This window comes from Ovis aries, chromosome 3 (assembly GCF_016772045.2).
Source record: "Ovis aries strain OAR_USU_Benz2616 breed Rambouillet chromosome 3, ARS-UI_Ramb_v3.0, whole genome shotgun sequence".
NCBI classification, from domain to species: Eukaryota; Metazoa; Chordata; class Mammalia; order Artiodactyla; family Bovidae; genus Ovis; species Ovis aries.
Window position 1 is genome coordinate 170,593,471 of NC_056056.1, and position 27,210 is coordinate 170,620,680.

The 27,210-nt window shown below is 38.0% G+C and overlaps 1 protein-coding gene across 3 annotated transcripts in view; it reads right to left on the reverse strand.

Annotated features, from left to right (window-relative positions):
- Positions 1 to 11,415: 11,415 nt before the first annotated feature.
- SLC5A8 (solute carrier family 5 member 8) overlaps positions 11,416 to 27,210 on the reverse strand; it is a 71,414-nt gene continuing 55,619 nt past the window's right edge. For 2 of the 3 annotated variants that reach the window (XM_042247137.2, XM_004006660.5), the window contains 5 exons: positions 26,403 to 26,489; positions 22,967 to 23,172; positions 17,727 to 17,830; positions 15,119 to 15,198; positions 11,416 to 14,855 (listed from right to left, as the gene is read on the reverse strand). In XM_042247137.2, the coding sequence (XP_042103071.1) occupies positions 14,730 to 14,855; positions 15,119 to 15,198; positions 17,727 to 17,830; positions 22,967 to 23,172; positions 26,403 to 26,489 (603 nt within the window). In that variant the 3' untranslated portion in view covers positions 11,416 to 14,729. The remainder of the gene's footprint in view (positions 14,856 to 15,118; positions 15,199 to 17,726; positions 17,831 to 22,966; positions 23,173 to 26,402; positions 26,490 to 27,210) is intronic. The other variant, XR_006059373.2, reaches the window with a different exon arrangement.

Here is a 27,210-nt window from a genome sequence, read left to right on the forward strand (position 1 = left end):
GTTCAAAGAGATTGAAATCATACCAAGTATCTTTTTTGATCACAGTGAGATGAAACTAGAAATCAGTAATAGGAAAGTGAAAACATCACAAATACAGGGAAATTAAACAACACTCTCATGAATAATCAAGGAATCAAAGAAGAAATTAAATGGAAAATAATAAAAATATCTTGAAATGGAAACAGTATACCAAAACTTATATGATTCAGCAAAAGCATTTCTAAGAGGAAAGACTACAGAAATAAATGCCTAGATTAGTAAAGAAGAAAAACCTTAAAACAACCTAACTCTATGCCTACAGGAACTAGAGAAGACCAAACTGAGCCCAAAACTGACGGAAGGAAGGAAATAAGATTAGAGTAGAAATAAAATATAGAACAGGAGAGCAACATAAAAGAGTAACAAACTAAAGAGCTGACTCTTTGAAAGACAAAATTGAGAAAATGTTAATCAAAGAAAAAATAGGAAACGTCAACAAAATCATAATTGAAAATGAGACATTACAACTGGTACTACAAAAATACAAAGATCATAAGAGACTACCGTGAACAGCTATATGCCAACAAATTAGACAACCTAGAAAAAAATGGAAAAATTCCTAGAAACATGCAACCTATCAAGACTTCTAGGAAGAGACAGAAAATGTGAACAGACCGAATAGTAAAGAGACTAAATTAGTAATCAAAAGTCTCCTGATGAAGAAAATTCTAGGACCAGATGGCCTCACTGGTGAATTTTACTAGACAGTTAAGTAAGAATTAATGCCAATCTTTATTAAACATTTCCCAAAAGTCAAAGAGTAGAGAACACTCATTTTAGGAAGCCAGCATGGACCCAATGTCAAAGCCAGATGAGGACACTAAAAGAAAATAAAACTATAGGACAATGTACCTGATGAATATAATTACAAAAGTCTTCAAGAAAATAGTTTCAAACCAAATTCAGCACAATAAAAGGACGATTCACCATGATCAAGTAGGATTTATCTTTGAACTACAAGGATGGTTCAACTTACACAAATCAATAAATGGGATACATCATATTAATAGAAAGAAATAATTATATGATCATCTTAATAGATACATAAAAAGCGCTTAACAAAATTCAACATCCATTCAACAAATTATAAACAGATTTATGTATCAATATAATAAAGTTCATATACGACAAGGCCACAGCTAACATCATACTTAATGATGAAAAGTTAAAAGCTTTTCCTCTGAGATCAGGGAAAGACAAGGGTGCCTGTTATTTCCAATCCCATTCAACATAGTACTGGAAGTCCCAGCTAGAGCAAATAGCAAGAAAATAAATAAATAAATGGCATCAAAATTGGAAAGGAAGAAGTAAAATGGTCTCTATTTACAGATGACATGATTTAATATACAGAAATCTTGAAGACTTCACCAAAAAAAAAAAAAAACTGTTATATCTAATCACTGAATTCAGTCAAGGTGCTTGACAAAAAATTAACATACAAAACCCAAAGTTTTTCTATACACTATACAGATTATCTGAAAAGGAAATAAAACAATGCCACTTAAAGTGGCAAGAAAAATAAGATACTTAAAAATAAATTTAACTAAAGAGGTGAAAAACCTCCACACTGAAAATTAGAAGATATTGATGAAAGAAACCAAAGGCAACACAAATAAATGGAATCCTTGTTCAAGGACTAGAAAATTTCATATTGTTTAAATGTCCATATTTAAAGGAACTCCAGCGGCTAAGAATCTGCCTAAGAATCAGTGCAGGGGACACAGGTTCTATCCCTGGTCCAGGAAGATTCCACAAGCTCAAGGCAACGAAGATCACATGCTACAACTACTGAGGCCTTTGCCCCTAAACCCCCTGTTCCACAACGAGAAGCCACCGTGATGAGAAGCCTGAACATGGCAACTAGAGTAGTCCCCACTCACACAACTACAGAAAGCAATGATGACTATTTTTAAAAATCAGCTAAGCCATTTATAGATTTAATGCAATCCCTGTCAAGACATTAATGGCATTTTTTTTACAGAAGTAGAAAAAACAATCTTAACATTTATGTGGAACCACAAAAGACCCTGAATAGGCAAAGAAGTCCTAACAAAAAAGAACATAGAGAGGGGCATCACATTTCCTGATTTCAAGCTATATTATAAAATTATAGCAGTATGGCTGGTTCAAGATTGTAATGTAGGAGGTCCCTGAACTCATCTCCTCCAATGTGAAGTCACTCAGTTGTGTCTGACTCTTTGTGACCCCATAGACTGCAGCCTTTCAGGTTCCTCTTTCCATGGGATTTTCTAGGCAATAGTACTGGAGTGAATTGCCATTTCCTTCTCCAGGGGATCTTCCCAACCCAGGCCTCGAATACGCGTCTCCCGCATTGTAGACAGAGGCTTTACCATCTGAGCCACCAGGGAAGTCCATCTCTTCCAACAGACACACCAAAACTACAGCTAAATATGGAACAATTTCTTCTGGAAAAAACAACAACAAAACCTAAAACTAGGTGAGCAACTCCTACACATAGGAAAAAGAAGAAGAAAAACCCCACAAAGTGGGTAGAGGAGGCTGAGATGCAATCTCACCCATCCCCAGTGTGACAATCTATAATCAGAATTCAAAACCAGGACCTTCTCCCTGAAAAGGAAAGAGTCTCAACCCCACATCAGGTACCACAACTTTTAAGACCTGCACCTGAGGGATGAAATATCCTGCTTTCAAAACCAACAGGACTCACATCCTTAAGAGCATAGCAGAACTTCCCTAGTGGTCCACTGGTTTGGAGTCTGCCTGCTGGTGCAGGGGACAAGGGTTCAATCCCTCGTCCTGGAGAATCCCACATTTCTCGGGAAGATGAGCCTATTCCACAACTGCTGAAGCCCAAGTGCCCTAGGAGCCTGTGCTCTGCAACAAAGGAGTAGCCCGTGCTCGCCACAACTAGAGAAAGCCTGTATGCAGGCGGCAAAGACCCAGTGGAGCCAAAAATAGTTTAAAAAAAAAAAACACCAACTTTAAAAAAAAAGAGCATAGCAAACTGATAAATGACTCTGAGAGGGCTCACATGCTCAGACTCACTCGTCCCAGGGACTAACACATAGGCAGCCAATTACAAGGTGCTCAGAAGACACACGGGCTTCCCTGGTGGCTCATCAGTAAACAATCCACCTACCAATGTAGGACACACAGATTCAATCCCTGGGTCGGCAAGAGACTCCGGAGTAGGGAATGACAGCCCACTCCAGTATTCCTGCCTAGGGAATTCCATGCACAGGGGATCTTGGTGCGCTATAGTCCAAAGGGTAGAAATCAGTCAGACAGGACTTAGTGACTAAACAGAATACATATACAGAGAACAAACTGGTGGCAGCCAGGGGTGGGGGCAGGGAATAGGTGATATGGGAAAGTGAAAGTGACGTCGCTCAGTTGTGTCCGACTCTTTGCGACCCCACGGACTGTAGCCTACAGCACTCCTCCGTCCATGGGATTTTCCAGGCAAGAGTACTTACTCAAAAGTCACAAACATCTAGTTATAAATAATTAATTCATGGACATATATTGTACAGCATGGTGACTACACCTAATAATACTGTTCTGTATATTTTTTAAGAGAATAGATCATAAAGTTCTCATCAAAAGAAAATAAACTGATAACTGTGATAGATCTTAACCAGGCATATTAATCATTTATTAATATACACATCACTTACTAATACACACTATATATCAATGTAATATATAGAAATATCTAAGTATTACGTGGCATACATGAAGCCAATGTATATGTCAATCATAGCTCAAGAAAAGTTAAATAAGTATTACTGTCAGGGATATACTGCACAACACGATGGCTATAGTTAACACTGCTGAATGGCATGTTTCAAAATAGATCCCAAGAAGTCTCACAAGGGAAAAAAACTTTTTTTTCTTCTTTTATATTTACATGAAATAATGAATGTTAGCCTATATCGATAATCATTTTACAATACATGTAGTCAAATCATTATGCTGTACATCTTAAACTTACACAGCACAGTATGCTAATTATATCTCAATAAAACTGGGAAAAGAAAAAAAAATCAAGTGTTTATTGGATGAATGTATGCAGAAACAGTATAGCCAACAAAAGACTAGCATATATTTCTGATGAATTCTGTTTCCCAATGTTGGTGGAGAATAATTTTAAATATCACGTATAATGAGTATGCCGTAACTTGAGGAGTTTCTAATATATATAATCTTCTGAGTCCTCATAAGACTAGAATATTGGAAATACACAACTTCAACACTATAATCTTCATTAAAATCTAGACTGTGTGGATATAAAGTTATCCATTAATAGTTAACAGTGGGCATTAATCTTGGAACTGACTAAATTTTATTTTAGCTGATATTTTTAAATGGAAATCTCTCTAGAAATAAATTTCTATATAACTGTTCTATAAAAATACTTTCCACAGGTTCTTAACTAAAGGAAACTGAAATTTATCCTTCTTTTGATGATTTATTACTCTATTACTATTTATTACATTATATTGTCTCATGCATGGTGGAAGAATTAGTTGCTCAGTCACCTCCGACTCTTTGCAACCCCACTCCTCTGTCCATGCAATTCTCCCAGGCAAGAATGCTGGAGTGTGTTGCCATTCCCTTCTCCAAGGGATCATCCCAACCCAGGGATCGAACCCGGTCTCCTGCATTGCAGGTGGATTCTTTACCATCTGAGCCACTAGGGAAGCACTAGTGTATGGTAGAGGCAGATTAAGAATATAGCAAATACACCTACCAGGCCAGCAGACCCTCTTGGATTCAAAGAGAAGATCTGGTAAAAGTCCTAATTCTACATTCTGTTCCTTCAAACCAGCCCCTTTACCTGTACAATGTTTCTTTATCTTAGTACCAACCTCTCTGCTAGCCAAGATCTCAACTCCCTGAGAAAAGCAGATTTCCTCACTCTTCCCAAAGCATTACTTATACCTTTTTTCAGGCACCATACACCCTGGAAAAACATATTTCCTTTCCTCTTTGCCTTTTCCTATCATCTCTAGTTTTAAGGTCTAGCTTGGACTTCAACTTTTAAGTGTGCCTCTCATCTCGTCCTGTCCACTGGGATTCCTTCCCCCCAGAAGCCTCCTGCTGGAGAATATGCCTTGCTCATTCGGACTCTTTCCAATGTTTTATTCCTCCATCAGTGCATGAAAATCTGTCTTATATCCTCAGATAGCTTGTAAGTGATAAAAAAAAGAACCCCATCTTCACTTTCTCCAGCACCTAACAGTGTATGATGCCTACAGTCAAGTGTTTAGTGTTTACAGGATGCAGTGTTAACTCATTTTCCTGTAAGTAAATTTCAACATGAAAGAGCTAAGTGTAAAACCTCAACTTCACACAATCCATGAAAAATTTAAGCCCACTCAAGTCCAGCTAGTTTCCCCAGATCGCACACAGACTCTCTGGCTTTGAAACAGGCTTGTGACCTGGGATCCTTTGCTGCTATGCTGTAATGCTTACACCTGGATACACCTCTCCTTGAGCAACAGAATGCAAAAAAACTGTGTGGGACTAAACATAACCACACGCATGCAGCTGGGGCAAATTCTGGACCCAAAAGATATAAAGAGACAGCCCCCCCGCCCCGCCCCGGGAAAAAAGACTAAAGGTCATCTTTAACTTTCATTAATTCAGACCTCACTCATTAGGATGTTGTGACTATTTAGGAGGGCTGAGATCCAACATGAAAGCAAATCCAGTGAACAGAGGAAATATCCAAACCATTTAAAAAGGAATCAGTTATATACAGCTTATTTGCTAATTACAAATCCAGCTTGTTTTCCCTACTAATTATCAGTACCATCTGTTCCAGTACTTCTCAAACTAACTCTAGCTTGCAATAGAATCACCTGAACCCGCCCACCTTGGTTTTGAATTCAGGAGTTTCAAGGAAGGCCCGTGAATTTCAATTGACACAAGTACCAGGTGGTGTCAATACTCTTGGCTGGGAACCCATACTTAAAACCATTGATCTACTCAATATTTTGCCAAAATTAGAATATACAATGCAAGCTAAACTTTTCAGTTTTATATGACCATATAATGTTTTCGAGAGTATCACCCTGATGGAAAGGCAGACAGGTAGCAACTTCAAACTGTAGTAGTTGTTAATCATATCATTCAATACAAAACACTGTCACTACAGTTTTCTTGCTGAGCAGAGCAACTGGGGTTTCTTAAAGCAGGGGTACCCAACCCGGGGGATCTAATGCCTGATAATCTGAGGTGAAGCTGATGTAATCATGATAGAAATAAAACACACAATAAATGTGATGTGCTTGAATCATCCCCAAACCATCCCCCACCCCCAACACCAGTCTGTGGAAAACATGTCTTCCACAAAACGGGTCCCACGATCCAAAAACGTTGGGGACCACTGTTAAAAGATTGAGTCAGGACCATTCAAAGGTCTGCCACCTTGACTGGCACTTTGTATCTCAGAAGCCTGAGAATAAATCCTCCCAACTCCAACTCCCAGCGCTCACCAATTTAAGAGTGAGCTTACATCAACGTATACAATAAGTAAAATATCAAGATCATGGGCTTTGAATGGGCGTCAGACATAACTAAACTTCATATCCAAGCTGTATGACCTTGGACAAATGATTTAACGTCTCTAAAATGCAGTTACCTTGTGAGTGGACACCGTAACACAAGCCGAGATCCCCTGCACTGAAGGACGTCTCGCGCCAGCCATTGCAAGCTGCTGCTGCAGCCTTGCTCTCAGCTCTTCGGGATGGACTTATAGAAGAGATCACATGGTCCAAGACCACGCCCCTCCCCGCCACCGGCCCAGGTGTGGCTCCCAAAGGCGCTTCTTAATAAACGTTAAGCGCACCAAACTCCATCTCAGATTCTGCATCCCAGGAAAGCAAACCTGTGACGCTCATTTAAAAACAAACAAGTGGATGAAAACCCCAACAGGCAGTGATTTTATAGATTCATTCATTCAACAGCATTTATTGGGCCAAAGTGTTTTAGACGCTAAGAATACAGCAGTGAACAAAGATGACCAAGTTTAAGAAAAGAGCTCATGAAAAGCTTTAAGAGGTTGAAATCAATTTTTAGCTATTGCATTGATTGAGCTTCCAAGGTGGATGTAGTGGTAAAGAATCTGCCTGCCAATGCAGGAGACACAAGAGACTCGGGTTCTATCACTGGGTGGAGAGATCCCTTGGAGTAGGAAATGGCAACTGCTCCAGCAGTCTTGCCTGGAAATTTCCATTGACAGAGGACCCTGGTGGGAGTCAGTCAGACACAACTGAGCACAGCATGCATGCATGCATTGTTGACTACTTGGTATTAAAAGAAAAGAGAATATTACTTCCTTCCATCCTCACTCCCCTATCTGCCTAGGTTTTTCGTTTTTTTAATTTAAGCTTATAATATTTCTATTCTGTTCAGAGACCAAAAAATACTTGATTGTCAGTCTCAGTAGGTCTCAGGTGTTTGAGCCTAATTCCCCTATTGGTTTCCTTCTTTTCGTCCGTCCTGTTCTTACACTACCCTAGGTGTGCATGTTGTAGGAAATTGTTAGGCTAAAGTCCTAGTCACCTAGACACTTTATGCAGTCATTTCTGCTTCGTGGTTACAAACCACTGTAGAGTCTCTCTAACACCCCAAGGTCATATGCCTGACCTGTGTAATTATTGGGGTAATTTACACAGCTCAGCTATGTAATCACTGGGGTCCTATGACTCTAAGTTCTAACCAGCAGATGGGGCACAAGTTTTGCTGTTTTTCTCAAATCCCACAAACCTATGGCAGTTTGCTGTGACCACTTCAGTGCTCACTACATAAAGCAGGACACAGGTCCTTCCTCAGAGACTCATTAATATATTGACTCTCATGGCTTCCTCTAAACCCTCCCAGCATCAGAAATCCATTTCTATTCTAGGGGTTTGAGAAGTTAGCTGTTACCTTCCAAGATATTTTGACTCTGTCAACCAAGAGGTTAGATTTTTGACTCAAAAGTCATGAAGAAATTTATTTTTTTTCCTCTGGTATTTGTGGAAGCATCTTTTTTCTAAGCTAAAAACACCAAACGCTTAATTATTTGAATGTGAAAGAAGAGGCAAGTAGTCAATCAAATGCTCCAGGGAGTGGAGAAGATCATTGGTTAAGTTTTCTGAATATCTTCTTTACTTGATCACTTCCCCTGCAGACGGCCTCCTTGAGCCAGCCTCTTACCTCTCTGTTCATGCTAAATTGCTTCAGTCATGTCCAGCTCTTTGCGACCCCATGGGCTGTAGCCCATCAGGCTATTCTGTCCATGGAATTCTCCAAGCAAGAATACTGGAGTGGCTACCATGCCCTCCTCCAGGGATCTTCCCGACTCAGGGATCAAACCCTTGTATCTTAGGTTTCCTGCATTGGCAGACAGGTTCTTTACCACTAACGCCACCTAGGAAGTCTCCATCACTCTCTCATACCATTTTTTTCAGTTTTGTCTTTGCCTGGGTATCCTGACTTCCACCCATGCATGACTTTAGCAGGAAGACAAATCTATGTATTTATCTTTCTCCTATTGCTTGTCTGTCCGTCTCCTTCACCTCTCTCCTACCGGTTCTCTGTCTACCTCCACAGCTGGCCCTATTTTAAACTGCAGTGTACTTTTCCTTATTTACTGAAATATCATGTGTCCTACTCTAAGTATGTGAATAGGAGGATTTATGTTCTTCACTTCAAAACTTGAGATATGTTTAGATCTTGTCATTATACTCTGTAATCAAGAGACTTTGAATTACAAGAAAACTCTCCCCGAGCCCACAGAGTGGAAGAAAATGTAAATTTTATCTGATAAGAAACTTGCATCTTGAATGTGCAAGGAACTCTTATAATTCAATAATAAAAAGATATATAAGCCACTGGAAAATGAGCAAAAGATCTCAATAGACAGGTCTCCACAGAAGATGTACAAATGGCCAATAAACAGAAAAAGATTCTCAATATCGTTAGCTATCAGGGAAACTGCAAATCAAAATCGCAAGATACTATAGCTATAATCAAACATATAGTTAACAGCTGTTCATCAGGATATGGAGAAATTGGAACCCTCACGCATTACTGATAGAAATGTAAAATGACACAACCACTCTGAAAAGAGTCTAGTTGTCCCTCAAATGGTTAAGTATAGGGTTACCATATGACCCAGGAGTTCTCCTGCTAGTATATACTTAAGACAAATGAAAACACGCATCCACACAAAATCTTGCACACAGCATTCAGATTAGTGTTATTCATAATAGCCTAAAAGTAGAAGCAACACAAATGTTTATCAACTAATATGTGAGTAAATAAAATGTGATATAGCCATACAATGGAATATTGTTAGACCATAAAAATGAATGAAGTACTGATGTATACAACATGCATTAACCTTGAAAATTATGCTATGTGAAAGAAGCCAGTCACAAAAGACCACTGTGGTCACAAAAGGCCACTGTGGTCACAAAAGACATACTGTGGTTTTTAAATTTTCATGTGATTTCATTTATATGAAATTTCCAGAATAGGAAACTCTGTGGAGACCAAAAGGAGATTAATGATCACTTAAGGCTAACAGTGTTGGGAGAAAATGGGGATGGACTGATCCTTCTGGGTGATTAAAATGTTCTAAGATTTTAGTTGTCCAATTCTGTGACTATAAAAATATGAAAATACAGAAGTTATGAACTAGATTAGAAGAAATAAGGGATGAGAGAAAAAGTGACACCATTCATCTAATAGGAGTTAAGAGTTACGGAATAGAGAAAATGGGAGATGGGGGGAGATTAAAAGGGAGAACAGCCAAGAAATTTCCAGTATTAAATATGCTACTGTCTATTTTCACATACAGTCTTAATTGCTTAAAATATAAAGTATTCTTCCAGTGACAAAAGTACTACATGTTTATTTGCTTACACATTTATAACCTACACATAGTACATAGGAAGAGTCCTTTGTGTGGTAGGGTGGAAATAACTTTCCATAAAGGCTGATAACATTAATTATATTCAATTTGACATTTAGTCCCTAAGAACAGACACCTGCAGACACCTGTAGAGTTTAATCATCAAGTTGAAATATCAGAAATGCCATCATGTTTTTACATTATAATGTTCAACCTCCTCAAGTTTTTTTTTTTACAAACAATGGGCATGTAACTTAAGTGTGAAAGTGAATTTTACAGTTATTAAATTATACAGCAAATTTTCAGTAACTAAAGCGTCGTGCAGCTAGTTGACTCTGTATCAACAATCATTATTGGATGAAACTCAAAATTTCCTATAAGGATCAATACAAAAGCTACTTCCTCCATCTCAACCACATCCCTGTCCCATGTTACCTACATTGTGGACAGACACTCATTTTCTATACTTTCTGGAGTTATCATAAATAAAACAAAGTTATGAAACTTTCATATTCGTATATTAATATTTCCCTTTCCTAGTGCATGTTAATATTGAAAACCATGTTGCAAAATGAAACTCTTTTAAGAGTTGTTTTCATATTTATTCACAATTCTACAGGCCTTAATATTTTCAAAATGCTGTGAAAAACATATGGTTATTATTCTGCCTCATAATATTCCATATGCTAGAATACTTTATCCTCACCTGTAGATGAGAATAATCAGATAAGTCAAGGCCATTTCCTAAAGGAACATAACCAAGGTGTGTGACTTCAGGATAATAAAGATTTCGACGTTAGCCTCCAGGGGAGGATTTCTTGAACTCAACACTATTGCTATCTGAGGCAGGATCATCTTTTGCTGTGGAGGAGATGGCGGCTCTGTGCATCATAGAACATTCAGCAGCATCTCTGAATTCTATCCACTAGATGCCAGTAGCACCTCCTCACCAGCTGTGACAACCAAAAATATATCCTGATTCTTTCCAAATGTCACCTGAGATGTAAAGTTGCCCCATGGAGAACCACTGGTTTAGAGGGAAATGAATACGTAAGCAACTAAATAGATGAATATACATGTATCCTGTTTTACATCCTACATATAAAATTTTCTTTTCTCTATGGAGTGAATGTGATTGGCCTGTAGCATTTTGATTCCTACCTATATTTCAATATTTCTATGGTAGATATCTTTTAGAGAAAGGAACTATCACCACATCATTACACTGAAAATTATTAACAGCTTAACTTTTTTCAAAACTAGCAATAACCTTTGTCTCAACTTTTGATTTCCAATCAATTTCAATTGAAATTTTAAGCACACTATTTGAGTTATTAAAGTGCCAAATGATCTGATACTCATACATATTTTTGTGAGGTAGGTATGTGTTTAGTGTTAAGTTCCATCATTAGAGATTAAGGATAAATTCAAGGTAATACAACTTGTTAGTGGCAAAAAAAAAAAAAAAAGGCAACTTACATGGCTTTTTGCTCCCATTAGCACTTTTATGATTCAAAACAATTAAGAACACTTGATTTTTAAAAATTCATATTATATTAACATTTTACCTTCATTTGGTTTAACTCAAAGATTTAGACAAGATAAATAATGTTTAATACTTAATAGTAATATTACTTTTATTTCTTAAGAATTCCATCTGGTTCTCTCACATTTATAAAAGTAAAATATCTACAATTCCTAATGTCACAAAGACATATTTTGTTAAAACAAAGTAGACAAGAATCGAAGTAGTATCTCTCTCATTAAGAATAAAAAAAGTATATTGCATAACTCCTTGGCAGTCAGATAAGAAAAAATTATTTAAATAATTTAATTTTTATTTCCTAAATTAAAGCAGTCTATACATATGTGCATTTAGAATTATTATATAAATAACAATAGTTCAAATCACACTCACATGAAACAAGATTATATCTTTCTACTCATTAAAAAATTACAGAAAGGTTTACAAAGTTTGATATATGCTTACAAACATGTTGATTAAAAGTAACAACTTTACTTATATAAAATATATGAATGTATCATTAATTTAAATGTATAAATCTCTTTGTTTTAGATTGTTATTTCCTATTTTTTTAATTTATTAATGTTTTTAATTGGCAACCTCTAAATGTACACAGCATAGTCACCTAAGTATCAAAAAATAAGCAAAATTATCTAATTATAAAATATTTTAATGTACCTAAATATTTCACACATTATTATTTTAAAACAGTGTGAAGCTAAAAAAAAAAAAATCCTTCTAAACAGTATCTAATGTGTGAACTATAGGAAAAAAGTAAGCTATTGATGAAAGCCCATAACCAAAGTCTTAGCTAGAATCGTAGCAAAAGAAACAAAATAAACTTTGAGATTGCTACTTGAAATTTTAAAACATGGAACATAGCATATATTCAGTAATTCCAGAACACTAAAGAAAAATAATAATATTTGTCTATGTAATTTAGCTTTTCAACCAGGTGGATATACTGGAATTCAGTATGTCTAAGCATTGTTGTTTAGTCACTAAGTCATCTGACTATTTGAAATCCCATGGACTGTAGCCTGTCAGACTCTGTCCATGGGATTTTCCAGGCAAGAATACTGGAGTGTTTTGCCATTTCCTTCTCCATGTCTAAGCACGCACATTCAGTCACTTCAGTCATGTCTGGCTTTTTGCGACCCAATGGCATCTGGTCCCAATCACTTCATGGCAAACAGATGGGAAAACAGTGACAGACTTTATTTTGAGGGGCTCCAAAATCACTGCAGATGGTGACTGCAGCCACGAAATTAAAACACGCTTACTCCTTGGAAGAAGAGTTATGACCAACCAAGACAGCATATTAAAAAGCAGAGATATTACTTTGCCAACAAAGGTCTATCTAGTCAAAGCTATGGTTTTTCCAGTAGTCATGTATGGATGTGAGAGTTGGACCATAAAGAAAGCTGAGCGCTGAAGAATTAATGTTTTTGTTTGTTTGTTTGTTTGTTTAGTTTTTTAGTTTTTAAATTTTAAAATCTTTAATTCTTACATGCGTTCCCAAACATGAACCCCCTCCCACCTCCCTCCCCATAACATCTCTCTGGGTCATCCCCATGCACCAGCCCCAAGCATGCTGCATCCTGCGTCAGACATAGACTGGCGATTCAATTCTTACATGATAGTATACTTGTTAGAATGTCGAATTGATGTTTTTGAACTGTGTTGTTGAAGAAGACTCTTGAAAGTCCCTTGGACAACAAGGAGATCCAACCAGTCCATTCTAAAGGAAATCAGTCCTGAATATTCATTGGAAGGACTGATGCTGAAGCTGAAACTCCAATACTTTGGCCGCCTGATGCAAAGAGCTGACTCATTTGAAAAGACGCTGATGCTGGGAAAGATTGAAGACCAGAGGAGAAGGGGATAACAGAGGATGAGATGGTTGGATGGCATCACTGACTCAATGGACATGAGTTTGAGTAAACTCCAGGAGTTGGTGATGGACAGGGAAGCCTGGCGTGTTGCAGTCCATGGGTCACAAAGAGTCAGACACGACTGAACAACTGAACTGAACTGGACTCTAGTCCATCAGGCTCCTCAGTCCATGGGATTCTCCAGGCAAGAATACTAGAGTGTGTTGCCGTTTCCTTTTCCAGGGAATCTTCCAGACTCAGGCATCAAACCCGCATCTCCTGCCTTGCAGGCATATTCTTTACTACTGAGCCAGGTGGCAACCCATGTCTAAGCGTATGTACCTTTAAATTTAAATGATTGCATGTTAGTTGACTTTCAAAAATGCAGCTTAATAGTATTCAGTGGAATCTTCTAATTCCATGGAGCTTAATCATTTTTAATTCTGTGTATGTTCTTAGACCACCAAATCTATAAGTACCTAGTTGACAGTACTCTGGTCATTTTAAGGCTCATGGGAGGGAGTTTATATTTATAGGCTGGGATGCAGTGAACCAGGATCTGGGGTAACAGGATTCACACTGGGTGTCTTAAGACATATGCAAGCACAAGGCAATAGAGTGAATGGGAAATTATGAATAGGAAGGCAAGCAAGCATGAAATGCATAACAAAACCAAAGTCAATGGGTCAGAAAATTGGAATCCAGATAAGAAGCAGAGTTTTAGAAAGGCAATATAAGCAGCCAGTGGCCAGGAACTATAGATAACAATCAAAAAGGCCTAAGAATAGATGTGTAGTACCAAGAAGGCCTTGATTATTGGGCCTATGTTCTGTCCCAAACAGGATGCTTCTTGATTACCACCCTCCTGAGCAAGAGCCCTGGGCTGATAGGGGTTGATGAGAAGCAAAGATTTAGTTAGCATAGACCCATTATTTCATTGCTCCCTAAAAACAGAGTGGAGGGAGAAAGGTCTTTTTCAATATCAATTACGATTTCAGCAAACTCTAAAACATGCTAGCACCAAATGCATGGGAAATATTTTTAATGATGCCCTAATATAAGAATATTCTTTTAACCATCAAGTACATGTTATATGTATGTATTAGCTTTTCAGCACATATTAGTCACAACTTTCACAACTACAGCTTCACTGAAATAAAAGAGAGTTATAGGGAAATGCTGATGCTGAAATTTTACCTCCAGAGTTGCATCAGTTAATAAGTGTAGAAAGTTAAAAAAAAAAAAAAGTCAGGGCTTTGCTTAAATAAAATGATCCCCCAAAGTTCCCTCCAAAGTACTCATTATAGACCAAAAAAAAAAAAATCTAAAACCTGATTCAAGTATTTTAGAAGACATAAAACTGGCACACTGCTTAAGATCATTTAGCGTCACAGCTGCTTCACAAACGAGTTCCATTGATCTTGCTGCTTTGATCTGTGCCATTCAGTTCAAAATGGTTGAAGGCAGGATTATCAGTTCCACCATCTTCTACTGGATGAGATTTATAGCCTAAAACTTGCTTCTTCTAAAAGAAAATGTTAACATGATGATTAGAAAAAAGAAACTGTTCATTCAACTCAATAATTATCGCTACTACTTTTCTTTCTCTAAATCTTATTCACAGTCTACTGAAGCAGAGATAAACAACAGAAATAAATCATTTTAAAGAGGAAGGCAAATACCTTCCTTGTCCATCAGAGTTCCAAGGAAAATCTGAGGACTAACAAGTATTCTATACTGGTGATAAAAGCAGTCTTAAGAATTTAAGGAAAAAGAAAGCCAACTCACTTTCTTAAAAATGTCAAAATTAGATAAAAAGTCCTCTTTGGTTAGTAGGAATCTGCAGTCTATGTTTTGTTTTCTTCCTCCTGGAAAACAGACATTATTTACATCATTAAAAAGATATCTGTAACTACCCAGTGATGGACCATCATACACACATTTAACTTGAGCACATGCACTTTTATGCACTTACAAAATACAAAGAGTCTTTTAAATAGTGCTGGAGACTCAGCCCACCCTTTTTCTTCCTTCAGTCAGTCCCAGATTCTGCAAGCCTCTCACTGGGATCAATATGAGTCTAGTGTTTAAAGATAAATGAGATGGCTCTTGAATGTAAGCCAACTGCCTCATCCAGTATTAGCTAGGGAAGAGTCATCTGGCCCAATACTGGTAGGAAAACTGGTTTAAAAGCATTCTTCATGTTCTATCAATAAAATGTCAAACCATCTACCTCTGCTTCAGACAGCAGAGTTTCCCTTCTTTAATCTGGTGGCTATGAATGTATGAAGAAATATAGGGAACTGTGAATTGTTGGATAAACTATTCAAATGAAAACCAATATGGTTATCAGAATCAAAACATTTAGCAGGGGGGAGGAGCAAAGAGAGTATTATGACACTCCCATTTTTTAAAGAAAAAAATGAGTTGAAAAAGACCAAAAGTCAAATAGTAAAAGATGTTTGTTCCAGATCTGAATGGTTGGGTTACTGGTGAGAAAAGTTTAAAATCTGTCTTAAAATATATCACAACAGATAAGAGAGTAAACGTGCCATGCTGGGAATTTTGCTTAGGAGAATAGCATAGTTCTTTTTGAAAAGAAAGAGAATGGTTTAAACAACTGTTTGCGAGGTAACAGATATCTACAAACTATATTATAAACTTACAATAATTACAGATTGTAATGTCTATAATAATGACAAGTATATAATGTTAATATAACAATCTGTTATATTGTCATTATTAATATAATTTTAATTATAAATGCAAGTACCAAAGAAGTATCAAAGACAGTGCTATCCAGATGCAAAAAAATCAATGAGAAGTGGTAGAATTCTACAAAGTGGACACCATGCTGGTAGATTTGTAGCATAAAGCAGACATCATACATACTTGGATGAAGTATGGGATTTCTAACTGATTATAACACATTTGATAAAGCAATGGAGCTTTCTGCCCCTTGTTTGGCTGCTCTGGATGTGTACATGTGAGGGAACATAGGAAATTAGGGAGCCCAGCTTTTCTCCCCAACTCCACACTACTGCTCAGCTCCAAACCACCACGACTGCTCACCTGGATAAGTGCAATAGCCTCTACCCACCCTCCTTTCCTTACAGACTACTCTCAAAACTGGATCAGCACGCTCCTTTGAACATTATTGGAAAAGTATTTATAAAAATACCCCGTGTAGTAGACCTAAAAGACATAGAGATGGAAAATAGAGAGAAGAGATAAGAAAATCAGAGGGGCTGTCCAAGTTTAAAACATTTGACTAACAGGAGTTTCCAGAAAGAGAAAATCGAAAATGGCAGGAAATTATAAAAGAAATCATGTAGGAAAGTTCCCTGGAACTGAAGGATATAGGTCTTCAGACCCTCCTGAGGGTTTAGGGCAGGACAGTCATTGTGAAATGGGTCACATGTAAACAGCCAGTGCACGACAGGGCACTGCTATTCTGAACAGCAACGAAACAAGTCGAAGAAAAGTAAGACAGGCTCCAGGAACAACAAAGCTACTCTCAACATAGGATCCTCTACTCACATTATCAACAATTATCAAGCAGATATGCAATGTTTCCAAGATCTCTTGTCCACCTTTTCTCAAGAACATGCTATAGCATATACTCCATTCAGTTAAGGGAGTAAACAAGAATTAGGAGAAATGCGATCCAGGCAGCGGAGCATCCAGCACAGGAAGGAGACAAGGGAATTCACAGAATGAGGGCAAAATGGAGTCCCAGGATAATGGTTCTAAGGCAGTCCCAGAGAGCAGCGTATACCATGTGTATTATTGGTTTGATTTTATTTAAAATGTATTTTTTTAAGCTTACAGACATCTGAAAAAAGCCTTCACACTATGTTTAGATATAAAGACCATAATTAGATATAAAGACTACTCCTTACATGTACACATATCTTCTTTCCAGTTTACCAAGAGCTGGTGCAGGACAATGAGAATATCATGGCACAGGGCTATTATAATGGTATGTATAAAACTCCTAGCATTGTAATAGCTACACACAAGCATTTTATTTTTATCTGACAGCAACCTGTGAGATAGGCAGGTCAATTGCTATTACCCTCATCTTATACGTAAGATAGCTAAGGCTCAGAGTAGCTATGGAGCAGCTATACAGACTTAGAGTTATAAGTTCATGCAGCTGGTAAATGGCATAACAGATTCAAATTGAGATAGGTTTTCTGTTTTCAAGACTAGGCCCTAAAATTTCCCATGAGTAAAATGGAACAAATAATTGAACTAATAGTATTTTACTATTTTATATAGTATAATAACATAAATAGCTATAAAACAGATATAGTAAAAACTAATACAGTGGTAAATACAGCAATACTAAATAGAGCAGTGATAATACTAAATAGAGCAATATTAATGTTACCTGTTGATACACTGATAAGCATTCCCACAAATAATGTTACCAAAGTTCCAACAGTGCTGAAGTATAGATATGATAGAGAATACCAGTTATCCATCAGTGGAGTCCTAAGAAAGAACAAAAGCATAACTGTAAGGTTTTATGCATGCTACCAGTAACTAAGAGTATGTATCAATAAGCCTCATGGTAAAGTCAGAATATAATACTTAATCATGTTTCTAATGTCCAAATTTGCTGTCCCAATTTTACCTTATTGGATCAGAAATTAAGTGTGACCTAACCTTTGAGTCTGAGTGAACTCCGGGAGCTGGTCATGGACAGGGAGGCCTGGCATGCTGCAATTCATGGGGTCGCAAAGAGTCGGACACGACTGCACAACTGAACTGAACTGAACCTTTGACTGTGTGGATCACAATAAACTGTGGAAAATTCTGAGAGAGATGGAAATATCAGACTACCTGCCTCTTGAGAAACCTATATGCAGGTCAGGAAGCAACAGTTAGAACTGGACATGGAACAACAGACTGGTTGTAAATTGGGAAAGGAGTATGTCAAGGCTGTATATTGTCATCCTGCTTATTTAACTTATATGAAGAGTACATCATGAGAAATGCTGGGCTGGAAGAAGCACAGGCTGGAATCAAGATTGCCAGGAAAAATATCAATAACCTCAGATATGCAGATGACACCACCCTTATGGCAGAAAGTGAAGAGGAGCTAAAAGCCTCTTGATGAAAGTGAAAGAGGAGAGTGAACAAGTTGGCTTAAAGTTCAACATTCAGAAAACAAAGATCATGGCATCTGGTCCTATCACTTCATGGCAAATAGATGGGGAAACAGTGGAAACGGTGTCAGACTTTAATTTTGGGGGCTCCAAAATCACTGCAGATGGTGATTGCAGTCATGAAATTAAAAGACGCTTACTCCTTGGAAGGAAAGTTATGACCAACCTAGATAGCATATTCAAAAGCAGAGACATTACTTTTGCCAACAAAGGTCCGTCTAGTCAAGGCTATAGTTTTTCCAGTGGTCATGTATGGATGTGAGAGTTGGATTGTGAAGAAAGCTGAGTGCTGAAGAATTGATGCTTTTGAACTGTGGTGTTGGAGAAGACTCTTGTGAGTCCCTTGGACTGCAAGGAGATCCAATCAGTCCATCCTAAAGGAGATCAGTCCTGGGTGTTCATTGGAAGGAGTGATGCTGAGGCTGAAACTCCAGTACTTTGGCCACCTCACTCGAAGAGTTGACTCATTGGAAAAGACTCTGATGCTGGGAGGGATTGGGGGCAGGAGGAGAAGGGGACAACAGAGGATGAGATGGCTGGATGGCATCACCAACTCGATGGACATGAGTTTGAGTGAACTCTGGGAGTTGGTGATGGACAGGGAGGTGTGGCATGCTGCTATTCATGGAGTCGCAAAGAGTCAGACACGACTGAGCGACTGAACTGAACTGAACCTTGATCTCATAACACCAATAATGTTTATTATAATACTAATGTCCATGTTTATTCATTCTGTTCATGTTATTCATTCAACTCTGCTTTGTGTCCCAGGCACTATTCTTGTCATTGACAAGTCTGCCATTGAAAAGGTGGACAAGGGGGTTCCTGCCCTCAGGAGGTTTACATTCTAAAAGAGATATGTAATGATTAAGTAAACAAATTAATAAACATAATAATTCCCATTTTGATTGTAGAGAAGAAAGCATTTAAATGAGATATTAATATCAAAATGAGAAATTAATGTCAAAGATACTTTAAAAATTCCATGAATTTTGGAAATTAAATGTCCACTTTTAAATGATATCTCCTGGCAATCTTGATTCCAGCTTGTGATTCATCCAGCTGGGCATTTTAGGTGTAAAATATAGTGATTCACAATTTTTTAAGGTTATATTCCATTTACAGTTATCATAAAATATTGGCTATACTCACTATGTTGTATAACATGCCCTTGTAGCTTATTTTATACCTGATAGTTTTTAATCCTTTGCCCCTATATTGCCCCTCCCCACTTCTATGCTTTTTTGTTATCTTCATTATTTTGTTGTATTTTTTAGATTCCACATATAAGAGGTATCATACGGTATTTGTGTTTGTCTGACTGATTTCACTTATATTTCCAGCAATATGGATAGACCTGGAAGGCACATTGTAGTATTCTAAGTATTTTTCCACATATCATGGAGAAGTGACATGACCTGATCTGCTTCTAAAACAACTGCTCTAGGATTCCACATTCAGCTTTGATAGACCCACCATCCAGCCAAAAGTAATATTTGAAAACTTGGAGATGCTACAAGGCAGGTTTCTGTAGACCTCAGAGAGATCATGGCAATTAGAACTTAAGGGGTCAATATCCCAGAAAGAAGGGAAACACAGAGAAGATAATGTGATATATTGGGCCAAAGACAGACAAAATAGAACAGAATAGAAAATCGAAAAACTGACCCACAAAAAATAGTCATTGGGTTTATGTCACAGTTGCCACTGCATGGCAAAATGGTGCAAAAAGACGATATTTTCAATAAATGGTTTTTGGCTAATAGAATATCCATACGGGGGAAAAAAAAAAGAATCTTGATCACTTGAAAACAATTCCAAAGTGAATTACAATTCACAAATGGAAATGGTGCACAAGAAAGCTTTCAAATAAAAAAAAAATTAGAGGAATATCTTTATGACCTCAAGGTAGGCAAAGATTTCTTAAATGGGACTCACAAAAGACTAGCCATATACGAAGAGACTGATAAATTGAACTCAATTAAAATTAATAAATTCTGACCACTAAAAATCATCACTAAGAGAGTAAAACGGTAAGCTACAGAGTGGGAGAAAAATATTTTCAAAACTTATCTTTTATCTAAAATATATCAAGAAAACTTAAATAAATAAAAACAGAGAACTCAGTTTTAAATGGACCAAAGATTTCAATAAAGTCACAGAAGTTCACAAGAGTAGCTATACAAATGCCCAATTCAGTTCAGTTCAGTCACTCAGTCGTGTCCAACTCTTTGCGACCTCATGAATCGCAGCATGCCAGGCCTCCCTGTCCATCACCAACTCCTGGAGTTCACTCAGACTCACGTCCATCGAGTCAGTGATGACATCCAGCCATCTCACACAAATGCCCAATAGACATGTAAAAAGGTATAAACTTCATTAATCATAAGGGAAATGCAATACTTGACTAAAACTTGACTACCCATCAAGCATTAGGAACTTAAAAAGTAAAAACTGAATCTGAGTAATTGAAACCTAGTATCTAGGCAACAAGAGCATCCTACTTCACCTTTAGCTGTGTGTTCACTCCCCCGGACTCTAGTCATCCTGAACTGTGCATGATGTCCTAAGACACCATGTGGCTTCAGGCCTTCCTGATTTGCATATGTTGCCTCCATTCTGCAACATACATTTCTCCTTCCTTTTTTCCCCCGCCTGATCTTGTTCACCGGATTATTTCACCCATGTTACACTCCTCTAAAAAGAATCTTTCACTCAGGAATCATTAGGCTCCTCCTCCTTCTGGTTGTCATGATAGACTGTGAATACTACTTTTCACAGTGTGTTACTTGTTTATTCCCTTGTCCAACTTCCATTTGGGTCATTTTCTGTGACAAGAATAACTTTCCAGACCTTCTCTTCTAGCCAACTTCTGCATTCTTCAAGTATTAGTACATCCCTGAAGTCTGTGCTAATCTACATTTCAGCTTTGCTTATAATCATTCTTGTGGGTGCTTAGTTCATGCTCAAAAAATTCTGATTTATTAGCTGAGCTATTTTATAAGTAAGCTAACATAGAACAGTGATTATTTATGGTACCAGGCACCTGGTAAACCTCAGCTAATTTATGTGTTTTGGAAATCCAAATAACGAATCTGCCTTTAAATTAAAAGATACATCTACATAATCAGGACAAACACTAAGAAAAATTGTGAAATGAAAAGTACAACTTCAACATCCTCCAATTTACCCTTAATCACTTCTCCCTTAACTAATTCATCACTTCTCCCTTCTCTCTAATGACTTCCTGAGCTCCACCCCATAAATGCATTCATTCTTATCCAGAATATTCCCTGTATTTCTGTGCCCTGATCTCCATAGCATCCCCATCTAGTCAAACCTTCCCCCACACATGCCTCAGGCCCTAGAACTACCTTTTCTCTTTACCCATGCAGATTACCAGCGCTGACTCCCACACAAGTATTCTCATAGCTGAATTCCCTCTGAATCACCAATGATGTTTGTATGTATGGTCACATTCCTTCTCCCAGGAGTGCGTCCCATTTTAAGAGGGAGATGCCATGTCTTGTCTCAAAAGAAATGATTCTCCAGTGGCTTCATTCTAGGCAAGCTGGAACTGGGGCAATACTTTAGGGGAAGTGCCTTCATCTTTGCATTCCTTGAATGCATCCATGGGTTTTGCGCTCTAAAACTGAAGACGTATATACCCACTAAGGGTAGTCTCGCTCTCACATCCACTGTACAGTGTAACAGGGATGTACCAAAAGGTCTGTTGCTGTTTAGTCACTAAGTGAAACTCGCTCAGTCATATCTGACTCTCTGTGATTCCATGGACTATAGCCCACCAGGCTCCTCTGTCCATGGAATTTCCCAGGGAAAAATACTGGAGTGGGTTGCCATTTCTTTCTCCAACCAAAAGTCTACATTATTTCATTAAATCAGATGACATCAGTAGCCAGAAGCTCAAAAATGTACTGCATAACTGAAAACTCTAACAGGAAGATCACAGCTGCAACTCATTGCCAATGCTCTAAAGATTTGGAATATTTAAAACTGAACGAATAGCAATTATCCAATGTATTTCAATGAATTGCAGCTTCTAGTTGGTAAAAGTTATACTTCAAAGGCTATATATGCAATGTGTCTTTTATAACTTTGCTTTTCATTTTAAAGGTTTTTCAGTGGACAAAGACAACTTTTCATTCAAGTGGAACTAATATTTGTCAGCATTTACCCATAGTAGAAGTTTTTGTTACTATTCAAGTCTTCTCTGCATCTGTAGGTGAAGCGGAAGTTTTTTATTGAAATTAAGAAATATGGCTTTTTTTTTTTTGCTATTTCTGAACAAAATATAATAGCCAGAAAGCCACATGCACTGTCCTTATTTCAGAATTAGGCAAAATCACAGCACTGCAGGCAAGACAAAGAGCAACAGAGGTTTTCTATCTGTCACATTCATTTTTTTTTAAATATGACATTACAAAGCTCAATTCATTACCTTTCAATGTTATGTACTTGAGAAGCACTGGTAGAAAATGGCATTTCTGTGGTTGTCATCCAATTTGTTCCATTGTATGTGCTGTTACAGCCATAGGTTTCAAGTCTTAATGGCATCATTCTCTCAGGAAGTGGGGGATAAAGCTGAGCTCCAATTCCGACCCACAGAGAAACGGCAAATCCAGCCAGCAGACCCCCAAGTGCTCCCTGCAAAAAACAGAAGTATCTTTCAAAACAAAGAATAGAGTTTGCTTTGAAATAGAAGTTAGCATTAGGAGCTTAAGCTCAACACGGTCCAAGTCAGATTTACCAGCTTCCTTCCTAAAACTCTTCTCCCTTGCAAGCTCCCTGCCTCTCGCCAAGGGCAGCATGGGTCCCAGGTCCCTCAGCCCAGAGCCCTTGTCTCTGGAACCCCCAACCCCTATTTTAATATCTCTATCTTGCCAATCACCAATTCCTCTTCATTTTTCTTTACATATCTCATAGTTCCATGCCTTCCACTCTGTCTCCATGGCCAGCACTCTGTTCTGGTCTCTTCATCTCTTTACACCCAGTGACCACAACAGACAGATATGCAGTTGACTTCAAGCCAACTGTTCCCTCCACTTTTACTTAATTTACAAAAAAAAAAAAAAAAAAGGCATGTCATATGAGCAACAGGGGCTTCCCAGGTGGCGCTAGTAGTAAAGAACCTGCCTGCCAATGCAGGAGACCTAAGAGACTCAGGTTCGAATCCTGGGTTGGGAAGATCCCCTAGAGGAGGGAACAGCAACCCACTCCAGTATTCTTGCCTGGAGAATTCCATGGACAGAGGAGCCTGGTGGGGTGCTGTCTCTAGGGTTCCAAAGAGTCAGACAAGACTGAAGTGACTTAGCACACACGCATGCATGAGCAGCAGGCTATGAAGAAGAAAGCATCCACAGAATTTACTCCTTTACTTAGCAACATGCATGATTGTAAATTAGGGGACAAGAGCAAGATGTTTTCACAAATGACTGCAATGGTACATATAACCAATCCAAGTACTTCCAGAGATAAGTGGAAATGTCCTCTCTAAAGACACTTGGTTTCACAGTCTTCGAAAGACTTGGGTTACCCTGCTCCTACTTTTCACCAGCAATCGAACTGTTTTTGATAGTCAGTCAGTCCTTGAATGATTTAAGCCCTAGTTCCAGATGATGCAGTTGGAAGCAAATCTTGCTGGCAAGCCCCTTTCTCTGTGGTGAAGTTCCTCCCCTCACTGTAAGAATAATGATCAGATTATTACAACAGAAACAACAGTATCTTACTTCCTCTGCTAAGGACAAGTTGGACCTAGTCAGCTATAGCATTTCTGGAGGCAACTCATGGTGGCAATAAATGTCAAAAATCAAAAGTCAATCTTCTTTTAATATTTCAGGCACTCAACCAACCACTTGCATTTCATAATGCAAAGAGTCTCATCAAAACTTCAGCATTCTGAGGTGGACATGAACTGCCCTCTTTCTTTATGATTTGTATCTACTAAGCTAGCATTTCATATGACACTTCATTGAGAATTATTATTAACAATAATAACAATGATAATAGCCCTTATTTGTATCTGTCTTATCAATTCCTAATGCCTCATGGGAAAATGGAATAAAGTTCTGCAGTTATTCTCCATCTGTCTGAAACAACCACGTATACATTATAAGCTTTTCCTAAACTTCAGCTTTATAGCAGAACTAAATTAGTAGTGTTCTGCCTGACTTTCAGAGAAATTATTTCAATTTCATTTATTCTAAACGAAACTTAGTACACCTCAAAGCATAGATATGTCTATATAGAAAAACAGAGCTATTACTTCTTTCTGAATTCAATTCTAAATTATGATTACCCCTTTGGGAATAGAACCACGTTGTTGGAGCTACATCTTTAAATATCAGGAGAATAGTTTCTGACCAAAGTGGCAAAGAATTTATCTTACTGCTTCTCTTTACTGTACTTTAGCTATTCACAGGTATCCTTGGCTCTCCTGCCCTGAAATCTTTCATATCCAAGGCTGTCAATCTCCTTTAAATCTTAATGATTAATTTTAATGAAGGGTAAAAATTAAATAAAAACAAAATGTTGTTCTTTAGTTATATAATATGATATTCATAATGTGCATGCTAAGTTGCTTCAGTCATGTCTGACTCTGTGAGACCATAGGGATTGTAGCCTGCCAGTCTCCTCTGTCCTTGGGATTCTCCAGGCAAGAATACTAGAGTGGGTTGTTGTGCCCTCCTCCAGGGGATCTTCCCAATGTAGGGATCAAACCTGCGTCTCTTACATCTCTTGCATTGGAAGCCAGGTTCTTTACCTTGAGCATCACCTGGGAAGCCAATATTCATAATATATTGTATTATATTATATATTGCATTATGTATTATTTCATAATATATATCCTTTAGTTGTGCTTTATTATACTCTTTAATATTATTTTTTTGGCTTCCCCAGTGGCTCAGTGGTAAAGAATCTGCCTGCCAATGCAGGAGACACAAGCTCAATCCCTGGGTCAAGAAGATCCCCTGAAGAAGGAAATGGGCTTCCCTCATAGCTCAGTCAGTAAAGAATCTGCCTGCAATGCAGGAGACCTGGGTTCGATTTCTCAGTTGGGAAGATCCCCTGGAGAAGGAAATGGCAACCCACTCCAGTATTCTTGCCTGGAAAATCCCATGGACAGAGGAGCCTGGCGTGCTACAGTCCATGGGGTCGCAAGAGTCGGACACGACTGAGTGACTAAACTACCACCACCACCACTCCAGTAATCTTGTCTAGAAAACCCCATGGACAGAAGAGCCTGGTAGGTTACAGTGCATGAGGTCACAAAGAGTCAGACACAACATAGAGACTAAACAACAATATTATATTTTAGTTATAGTTATGCTTTTATATAATTATGTGGTAGTCACAATATCAGAGGAGGCAGTGGCACCCCACTCCAGTACTCTTGTCTGGAAAATCCCATGGACGGAGGAGCCTGGTGGGCTGCAGTCCATGGGGTCACTAAGAGTCGGACACGACTGAGTGACTTCACTTCCACTTTTCACTTTCATGCATTGGAGAAGGAAGTGGTAATCCACTTGAGTGTTCTTGCCTGGAGAATCCCAGGGACGGGAGAGCCTGGTGGGCTGCTGTCTATGGGGTTACACAGAGTCGAACACGACTGAAGTGACTTAGCAGCAGCAGCAGCAGCAGCAATCACAATATATATTGTTCTGGCAGTTTCCATTTAGTTTCACACATGCAGGGTCCCAGTGCATAGTACATTCCTTGTGTGTCCCAGCAAAGTCAATACAAATAACTAAAGTCATAAAGATAAGCCACTAATGACAAGTATCAAAGGAACCATAACTTTACAATCAAGAAAAATTGTAGAAATGCTACTGTAGTTGGAAAAGTAGACTTTACATATATTCATCTTTTATACTTACAATTGAGTTGGCAAAGGGAACCAAAATCCCCAAAGCAAACAAGCCCATAAGTGGCCCACCAAGCATGCCAAATATGCTGAGTGCTGCCTACAAAATTAATAAGAAGTCATCAATCAGCAATCGGAAATCCAAAGTTAAAACATTTAAAAGTAATTTCATTGAGACGAAGATTTAAGCTCAAGACTCCTGAAAATCATGGCAGCCTTGCCATTGACAAACATAACTAGAATCTGGAAGCTTCTGCATCTCAGGCTCAGGTTCTATCTGTTCATTAAGTATCCTCAATAAACGAAGCAAACTATAAAGAGGACAGAGAATTATGAGGCAAGAGGGACACTACTCCTCCTAGCATTGTTCTTGTAGATGTTAATAATCACATCACTCTTTTGTGCTTTGGTAGTCTCAAAATACTCTGCAAAACAAGATTGTGGATAAGTACTACTAAGTGACTAGAGATGGCAACAAAACCCAATGCTATCCTTGATTTCCTAAGGATAGAACTAGAATGAGAAATGTGATTTAAAAAAAAAAAAAAAGATTGATCAAATCACGTAGAAAGTTTTAACCTGATTGGCTAACTGCAACCTTTGCTTTGATGGACAGATACCAAAATCATGATAGTGAAAAAAGTTTACAGTGTGAAGAATGCAAAAGTGCAAATAGCTGAAACATTCAAGAGATATATGTTCACAATATTCAGACAGCTAATTCTTGAGAGTGAATAGAACCATCAAAGAAGAATCAGGGACCCACTGGTTTATTCACAGAGTAAAAGGGACAGATGGAACAGAATTAATACATTAAAGAA